The 10,132-nt window shown below is 42.9% G+C and overlaps 1 protein-coding gene across 2 annotated transcripts in view; it reads right to left on the minus strand.

The window, feature by feature from the left end:
* Homer1 (homer scaffold protein 1) overlaps window positions 1-9,856 on the minus strand; it is a 107,149-nt gene extending 97,293 nt beyond the window's left edge. For both annotated transcript variants that reach the window (XM_057789888.1, XM_057789887.1), the window contains exon 1: window positions 8,336-9,856. In XM_057789888.1, the coding sequence (XP_057645871.1) occupies window positions 8,336-8,340 (5 nt within the window). In that variant the 5' untranslated portion in view covers window positions 8,341-9,856. The remainder of the gene's footprint in view (window positions 1-8,335) is intronic.
* Window positions 9,857-10,132: the final 276 nt, after the last annotated feature.

Consider the following 10,132-nt stretch of genomic DNA (forward strand, 5'->3'; position numbering starts at 1 on the left):
CAGATTAAATACTGATTACTCAGAATACTCTAATTTGTTACAAAATAAAATTAGACAGTAACACTGTCATTAATATCTTTACCCTACATTAACATTGAAATAGTAATGTATACACAAATATTTAACAAAATAAGAAATGAAAAACCACAATTACAATTCTGTAGATTAAGCTAAATAGATACGTAACCAAACTGCATTCTAAATGTTTGTAGTTACAGCCTTAGATTAACACTGCAATCCGCCTTGGCTAGAGAAGCTTCCTTTTACAGCGGCTGGCTTTCAACACAGAGACTCTTAACTGGTCAAATGCTGAAAATAAGTGACTGTTGAATGTTCAACGCTTAACTGGACATCTATATCATCCCCTCCAAGACTCAGAAGACATCGAGGACAGAGAAGCAAAAACTGTGGTCAGTGCTAGAAAGGTGGTTCTCAACCTATGAGTCGCGACACCTTTGACAAACCTTTATCTCCAAAACTATTGGTATTATGATTCATAACAGCAGCAAAATTAAAATTATGAAATAGCAACAAAAATAATTTTATGGTTGCAGGACACCACACACACAAATAACACATGAAAGCAGGAGGAAATTAGTTGGGAAGGAAGGATACAGGAGAGGGCAATGGGGCGAATATATTCAGAATACATAGCATACATGCACGAACTTGTCAGAGATTTAACAAAATAATATCTATTATTATTATCAGCAGAGAATATAAATGGGCATCCTGCAAGATCTAGAACTATTTTTGCTTTTTTAATCAACAAAACATCTTAAGAAAGTTGGGTTAAAAAGTAACGAGAGTCTTTTCACTCAGTTTTTCGTTATTGTTTTGAGTAAAAGTTTCTCTTTGTACTCTTGGAACTTGCTCTATAGACCAGGCTGGCCTTGAACTCAGAGATCTGCCTCTTTAGTGTTGGGGCTAAAGGTGTGTAACCTCTTCTCAGTTGAACCTATACAGTGATCCCTGGTAATACCGAGAGTAGGTAGAGTCCTTATTAAGTATGATAGAAGCTGGCAGGACAATTAAGCAAACCACACACATTTCAATGTTAAAATTCAAAAGACAGACATTTGAAACAGCAGAGTCAGATAGGAAACAACAGCACTTTACAAGAGAACACACAAGAAAGCAGCACACAAAAAGCTAAAGGAATGGTAGGTCAAAGTAACTGTCCTAAGTTTAGGAATATTGGAGGGCACGGTAACATTTTCTAAGTAGAAATATTGAGATCTTTGATAGTTAATTCCATTCAAGATAATTTACTAGTGATCATCATTAAGAGCCTAATAGGAAAAACTGAAAGTACCAGAGATGAAAATTCCAAATCACAGAGGTACCTTACAGAATAACTGAGACTTCTCACAAACATTAAAGAAAAACAGGAAAGCAATAATAAGTTCTCAAGTAAACCTGAGGCATACTTAAGCACAAAACAGAATCTAACAATCTACCTACATTAAAAAAAGTAACTAACATAACCAAATTACTAGAAATCAGGATTTTCCTGTATACTAAAAATGGGACTTAATTCACTCAATTCTTTCAGCTGATTTTACAGTATGGTGCGGTGTCACAAACTCATTGTGAAGCACAAAGCACTTTTAGTCATGAAAATACCTGTCAGAGTTAAGGCTTCCGTCGCCCTATCTCCTGAGTCCAGGACTCAGCTTGCCGGGCAAGATGCTCCAACACTGAGCTATACTCCCAGGACATTTGAGCACTACTTTATTAAGACTCAACAACCAAAAACAATGTGGAACTAGGAACAAGTCCTTCTATGATAAAATCAAGGACAATCTCTTTCACGGTCTTTTGGACTCTGCAGTGTGACCACGTGGATCCAGATATGCCATTAGACTGAAGACATGGTAACAATGACTTTAACTCTATACAGTAATGAAATCTGCTTTTTTCTATACAGTAATGAAAACACAGCTTTTTGATTTCACTTCCATTCTAATTCTTGTTTGGCAGTTTTACAAAAAGCTGTCAATTCTCACAACCTTTCTATTTTAGGACTTGGTACTAACCCTTTCATTTCAAAGAATGTGAGAGAGCTCTTCATGTTCTACAGAATACTGAAAGAAAATATCCAGCCGGGCGGTGGTGGCGCACGCCTTTAATCCCAGCACTCGGGAGGCAGAGGCAGGCGGATCTCTGTGAGTTCGAGACCAGCCTGGTCTACAAGAGCTAGTTCCAGGACAGGCTCCAAAACCACAGAGAAACCCTGTCTTGAAAAACCAAAAAAAAAAAAAAAAAAAAAAAAAAGAAAATATCCAGAGCTAGGAAGATGGCTCCGGGGGGTTAAAGGCTTGCCTAGCAAATGTAAGGCCCAGTGTGATGTTGAGTCCCCAAAACCCACGTAAAAACCAGGTGGGTGGGATAATCCCAGAACCTGGGAAGGAACAAGTAGACAGGGAATCCTCAAAGCAAGCGGGCTAACTAGACTATAAGCTCCGGGTTCAGCAAGAGACCCTGCTGTGGTCTAAGGTGGAGAGCTATCAAGGAAGACACTGATATCAATCTCAGGCCTCCACAAACACACTAGCACACAACTACCTGCACCCAGACATACACCTTTCCTGAATATGTGCAAACATACATACATACAAACACACACACATTCACAAAAAGATACTCCTTGGGCAGAGTTAATTTTATAGTAATATTAGTTTTCACAGAGATTAAGATGATTTTTCAAAAGCTGGAAAAACTGCAAGGGTTGACCACATTGTAAGGATAAAACAATGATTAGACATTTTCTAGATTTCACAATTTTAATCTCTAATAAAAAACAATGAGAAAAAATTGATCAGCCTACATTAAAGAGAAAAGTATAAATAAAATTCAGTTTTATGAGTTAAAAATTATTTTTGCTAAACAAAGGCCATAATGGATTTAAGATCCATTCTTATAGATGTCTGGAAAGTTTAAAAACAAGATAAAAAAATAAAATGAAAGTAAAAGAAAAAGTCAAAGTATTAAAAAGATATATATGCCAATTACTTGATCCTCTTTTCTCAAAACTATTTAAGAAACAAAAACAAGGAACAAGAGTTAGTCCCGTGCCCTCCCCCCTCCTTCCTTGGACACTTGGGAACACAGAATCGACCACCACGCGTGATTTACAAGGACAGGGAAGGCTATCGATAAGTATGAACTGCTAAATTAAGAACATAAAGTCAAGTGGGGGCAGTAGCACGCTCCTGACACTCAAGGTAGGGATCATGAGTTCCAGGCCACGTGATAAACCTCTCTCATACAGAAGGAGGCTTGAGAAGAGAGAGGGAGGGAAGAGGAAGGAAAGGAGGAGGGTGTTGAAGTAAGGAGAAAATGTTCTGTAAATTTTAAGATTTTTTTGACCTAAAAGAAAGATTCTAGATACACAATTTTATTCATATACTGTTGACTGGGTTTTTGCTGTTGAGTTTCATCTATACTCCTATAATACCGTTCAGGAAGGGTTAAAGGCTTTATGGGATGTGGTTTTACACACCTGTAATGCCAATACCCTGGGATAGCCAATCACAGCTACTTAGCAAGGTCCTATGTCTCAAGGAAAAACAGATCTCATTTTTTTTGTTTCGTTCTCAATTCTTGTACACAGATTAAGCCTACCTAAAATTACCTTATTACATACAAATTCTTCTGTAATTAACTTGAACTCTTACAATACCTTAAAATCACTCATTAAAAAAAAAAAAGTCTTTCTGACCTCCAGGAAATCTTGTTTCTTCAACAACATAATGTATCTTGTAAATTGCACTCTCACCACAAAGTGTGTGAGCAAATCGTAAGATATTAAAAACAAGCGACACAAACAGAAGCCCGCACATTACATCTGACTAGACAGGTCCTAACCAAACATACGAGGGCTACTTAAAACGTCACTTAAACTGATGAATCCAGATAATTCGAAATATCTGGAATTCATTTTCCTGTTCTTCTATTCCATTAGCAATATCCAAGACAAAGAGAAAACTCAAATGGCAGAACAGAGATCTGATCTTTTGACAAGTTAATGCCTTTTAATCTTGACTGCAGGAACATCAGCCAGCAAGGTAAGAACAAGGACAGTTCTCTTGTTGACGCTCCAGTTCATTCATTCACAGCTCCCCCGAGTATGAGTGCCTACTCCTCTCTGAGCACACCATGCAGGTTCCCACATTACTACCTCCGTTCTTGAAAACTCCCAGTTCCACAGCCTGATTCTTTCGGCCGTGACACATTACTCAACCACTCCCTCTCTACGCTGGAACTTTCCGGGCTGTTCATTATTCACTTCCTTTACCCAGCAGAGTTCATTGTTTTACCTTAGTGTTTCTACAGTCCCGAAATGGTTCCTATCAGACCACCAAGAACAATTTTTTTTTTTTCAAATTGCCAGTCACTATCACAGGCTTGTTAAATCCTGTGTTGATAGTGTTGATCTTCACTATTACTTCTTGAAAATTAAATGGAATATAATTGAATAGAAACTATCAGACTGTATCAAATAAAGTAAGAATGTTATTTTGTGTTTTTTATCATTTTAAATGTGAGAGTACTACATCACAGTATAAAAATGTATGCTGCCAGGGTATATTTTTACATTTGTCTGTTTTTTTGTTTTGTTTATTTGTTTTTTAGGCAGGTTCTTCCTATAACCCAGGCTGGCCTCCAACTCCAGATCCTCCTGCCTCAGCTTTCCAAGGACTAGATATGTACAGCATGCCACATCAGGCTGGGTCACATCTCTTGAGTTTTCAAGCCCAGTCTATTGCACAGCCCAGCTTTCATTGGCTCACTTGATTCTGGATACAGTTCTGGAGATTCACTCTATATCCAAAGGAGTCCATGCGAGCAAGGCTTTTATGCAGTGGTTCTGTCCACCACTGTTCTGTCTAAATGCTCTCTCATTTATCTAAAGGCCTACCTGAACTCACCTTTTAGTATTTAATATTTAACATCACCGGCTCCAAAGTCGTGTTATCCTTCCTACAGCGCAAATGTCCCCTCACACACATACTGCTTAACTGCTCCTTCATCACCTCACATCTACTTTAACCAGGCTTCAGCACACTTCACTGACTCTTCAACAGTACTCAGCTGATTCATGCCATATAATTGGTGCTGAACGTTTGGAAAAATTAACAAAAACTAAGGACTTAAATTGTTAGGACAGGTCAGATGGTTGTCTTTACAAAGTGCACTGCGATCGTGACAGGCAGATGAACATTTCCACATGTCTGCTACCACCCCTAGAGCCTTAAGTAAAACAAGAGGCAGTTTTTCATCCTTCAGCAAAGACTCCAGGTAACAATGTAGCAGCACCCACTTCCATTCTTTTTCTTTAAGAGTTCAAGGCAAAAAGAAAAGGCTCAAAGTTTGCAAAGTAGGGTAGATATCGGAAAAACAAACAAAAATCTCCTCACCCATTAGTAGGGAATGGGAAACCCCCATTCTGTACATAACTATCTCTTAATAAAGTCAGGCATTACTGCAGTAAGTAAAAACAAAAGGTAGCTCAAAATAACTGGCTGGAGTGGCTTGCTATCGGTTGCCTTCTCCAGTATTCTGAAAGAGTTCCAGACTCACCAAGAACATTATGGTATGCTCCTGGGGTGCACAAACTTACAGGTATTCCTCATTGAGACTCAAGCTTCTCATGGGCTTCATTTCACACATACAATTGTCTTTATTTGTAAGGTGTCTGCCATACCTATTTTTACACAGCCATCCTTGAGCTGACCTCACTCCAATTAAAAACAGTGCGTGCAACTTTGACAGACTCTGCCAACTGTTGGTTTCAGCTGTTCTTTTCCTTTTCCACAGTTCATAAACTAGCATTCCAGGAGTCATTTTTCCTGCCTAATCATTTATTTTAGTTTAAGAAAATAATTCCTTTACGCCTTAATTGTAACCCACAATTAAAGCTTATGTAAATCATATTATAACATTCATCAAAAATCCATCTGCAATACATAAGCTTCCTTAACCACATGAAATTTTGGATATTCGTTTTAGTAAGGTAATTTAGGACTGCCTGGGAAAACTTTAAAGGTCATATAATACGAACTTCTGTTTCAAAAAGGCCCAGATGGCTATGCTTATTCGCTTACAAAGGGTAGACACTTCGGCAGATGCCTTTGCTGGAGGACATTCTTGTCTACTGCCATCAACCCTTTCTCTTTCAACAGTGCAGATAAGCCAAATCACCCTCAATAAGAAAGGGCCACATCCCCAAAACAGGTTGTTGGGAAAATAAAAGTATGTGCTCTTAACTGCTGAGCCGTATCTCCATCCCTTCTTTCTAGACCTCGTAATACTAGTTATCATCACATTGGCCATGAAGTTTTGGCACCAAAATTTTGGAGGCACAAACTCAAATTATATTACTCACCAATCAGAACTCTATTACAGTCATTTTTAAAATTTTATTTTACTCCTTTTTTAAATTTTACTTCAAGTGTTTCAGTGTTTTGTCTGCCTGTATGTATGTATGTGCACCACTTGCAAGTCTGGCACCTGCAGTAGTCAAAAAACGGTATCAGATCTGGGAACTGGAGTTACAGAGGGTTGTGAACCACCATGTGGGTGCTGGGAATTAAACCCAGGTCCTCTGAAAGAGCACAAGTGCTCTTAACCCCTGAGCCATCCCTCCAGCCCCTTAAAATACTTCTAACAAAAAGGCTAGTGAGTTGTTTATAAACAAATTATGCTAAGTGTCCAAATGTGTTTCATGTAAGTAGCTTAGATTCATATTCCAAACACTAATCTCCTTTAGTATTAAATTAATCTCAGTCTTCACTTGATAAAACAGTGGACATTCACGTAATATGAGAGACACAGGAAACTGATTCTCTTCACACCGCTGCCACTCCAGTCTGGAGAATTCAGTCTTCTGGATGAAAAACTGCCACTTGATTTTGTGTGTAGCTGCGAGTGCACGTGACACTCCAACATGACTTTACAACACATTTTAAACGTGGCGCTACATATAATCAAGGGAAGCCAATATTAATATTCTTTTTAGTATTCTCTCATTTAAAACTGGTGCAAATGATTCAAAACATTTTCAAACACCATTATTTTCTAGCTTAAGTGCTTCAACAGTTTAGAAGAAAAAAGTCAACAACTGACTATTAAATAAGGAAAGGAGAAAAAAATCATTTTTACAGGTTGATTTATACTCCTTATTTTACAGATAAGAATACAGTACATAAAGGTTAAGCAATTTAAGCTATTAACAGCACCAGAAATAGAGTAAGGTATTTTAATTACATTCTTATCCTTGTCATTTAAGTATTAAACGTAATTACCAACCTATAATTAATATCTGAGGAAGGACTCCTGTGACACATGTTCTACATTTTCAAAGTTGTATAAGCTAATAAACTTCAAATCTCAATTGCCAGAACAAAAAGAAACTACAAGAACTTTAAAGTGTGTGCTCCTAATAAGCCATCATTCCAAAAATCCATCATTCCAAACCTTGTCCCTCAACTACATATTTATCGGTATTAATTCGACCACGGGAAGAATTCAGAGACAGCACTAACAATTCCCTAAAGAAATGAATAGATCACCACTCCCGTAAAACGGGTTTCCAGCTTAAATAAAGAGGAGCTCCTCGCAGTTTATTAAGCTGCAGTATTTAGAACTGAAAGTTTGGAAAAGGCACTCTCGACTGGCTTATGTTGAGGATGTAAATCTGACACTGCTGACACCAGCTAAAGGTCTGAGCTTAAAAGAGAAAAGCAGAAAAAGTGAACAAGTCCCTTTAAGCAAAAGCTTGCTCTCTCCAGCGACCGCACCGTGGAGACCGCAATAGTGAGACGCGGAGATTTTCGTTTAAATGCCCAGTAAGCTAACGCTGTACACTCAGCTTCGGGTGTTCAAGGATAAAACACCGGGCACAGCGAGGGCAACAACTTACGAGGGATCCGTTTCAAGGACTGTAGTCTAACTACTCATTACAATCGTCCCTTTGTGCAACTGATCATTTCTACAAAGTCCTGGAGGAATGCAACTCTTCTCTTCGAACGATACCAGGTCAACCAAACCTAAGATGGCAAGATTTTGGTAACCTACACAGCGGTTTGACCAATGAAGAGGTACAGGGTAGACCAGCGCATTCTCTTCATACAAATCATTAATAAGACTGTAACAAATTACACGTTCTAATTAGGACCTCTGGTGTCGCTCTACAACAACATAAATATAATCTCCATTTTAAAGTAGTACCCGTTGAGCAAGGGGGAGTATTTAAAAGCAGCCACCCCCACCGCTCAGCAGCACACACGCACAAACAGATTTAAAGCTGTGATAAGCACAAAATTCTTACCCCATTTTGCCCAATGAAAACTTGCTCTGAAGTTTCTACAAAAATAACTTCCAAGGAATTTTCTCCGTCTGTTATTTTGCAGTTGCTTTTCAACCCCCGAGATCTTTTCCGGAGGTAACTCAACGATGCTGGCTGTTCAGTTAGTTCTTGTCGGCAAAAAGATTTCACTCGCGCCGATACCAAAACGTTCAAACATTTGCTTATTTGGAATTTGAAAAGGTTGCGCGGAGAATACGGCACTCAACTATTCCACAAAATCCGTGTGTGCATAAAGGAAAACGCAAAACCCAGCTTCACCGAGTCTTATAAAAAATGAGTTCGCTGGTCATTTCGCTCACGTCCCCCTCGCCACTCCAGGGAGCCAGGTAACTCGGCCTTCTCAGGGCTAAGGCGGTGGGTTCAAATTTCACCACACCAGGTCCCTAGGGGTGGAGCGTGCAACCCAACGCGACGTACACTTTAATAAAAAATCCTACAGGCAGCAATGCCCCTGTCTCCCTTCGCTGACATTAAAAAAAAAATTATATAGAAAAAATCTCGAAGTGCAAAGCCCGGCCGCTCGCGATGTGCACGGCACACCACATCGGAATCCGTCCTTTCACTGTTCGTCCTCCTAAGACTCGGAGCAGAGAGGAGGTGGAGAGCAGGCAGAGAAGGCTGGGAAGGATCGATTCGTTCTCTCGAAGAGCATCAGCGGAGCCATTTCCAGGCTGGCGCTTAGCTGGGGGCGCAGCGGCCGCCGGGGAGCAGCGCAGGGGGCCCAAGCCCACCTCCCTCGGCTTCCCGGCCCCCGCCGAGCACAATGGAGCCCCGCTCGCGGCCGCCCCCTCTTCCCGCCTCTCCTCGCAGCACCGGCGGCCTCGGGCTCCAGACGGCGGAGAATGAATGAATCAGAGAACCCAGCCCCGCGCGGTCCCCGGCACCCAGCCCCCAGCTCCTGGCGGCCGCGCGCTGAGGCGAGAGAGGCACGCGGCTCGTCCGAGGCACGGCAGCCGCGGCTCGCGCTCCCACCCCGGCTCGTCTCTCCCGCTCCGTGCCGCCTCACATTCCCCGGGCCGCCGCTGCCTCTTCACGCTCCCCTCAGCGGCCGCCTCCGCCGGCCCCGGGGCGGCCTGGCGCCCGTCGCTGCCACAGCCTCCACAGAGCGCCTCCGAACCGAGCGCAGCCCAGGGCGCTGCTTCCCGGTCCGCGCCGCCGGCGTGAGGCGAGCACGGCGGGCGAGCGGGAGAGGGGGCGGGGCGGGGCGGGGCCGGGAGCGCGGCCCTCCCGGCTCGAGGGGCGGAGCGCCGCCGCCGCCGCAGGCCGGCGGAGGAGGTGGGGCGCGGCGGAGGCGGGGCCCGGGCTCGGAGCAGGGCTGGGAGGGACAAGCCCGGAGGGGATTAGCCGGCCGGTCCGTCGGTCCGTCCCTTATTCCTTCCCCTCCCCTAGCGGCCAGCGGCGGACAGGCAGCGCGCTCGGCTCCAGCGCTGGCTCGGGAGCGCCACGGCCTCTTCCGCTCCGCACGCCGGGTGCTCGCGCTGTGTCTCCATCCTCCCCGCAGGAGGACCTTTAAATAGCAACGTCAGCGCGCTCCTCGCCGCACACACGTCACCCTCCGCTCACGTCACCCTGTGCGGGGGATGATGTCACGCGGCCGGAAGTACTGCTAAATTAGGGAAAGGAGCAGCGGGTGGAGGGCTGGGCGAGCGGCTGTGTGCCCACCTGCTCTAGCTTTTCCTTAAAGGCTAACGCGCTGGAGAAAGTCGGAGGAGAGCTCAGAGAAGGCGGCGGAAGGAGGTTTCCTTGGCACAAATGTGC

This window comes from Chionomys nivalis, chromosome 15 (assembly GCF_950005125.1).
Source record: "Chionomys nivalis chromosome 15, mChiNiv1.1, whole genome shotgun sequence".
NCBI lineage: Eukaryota > Metazoa > Chordata > Mammalia > Rodentia > Cricetidae > Chionomys > Chionomys nivalis.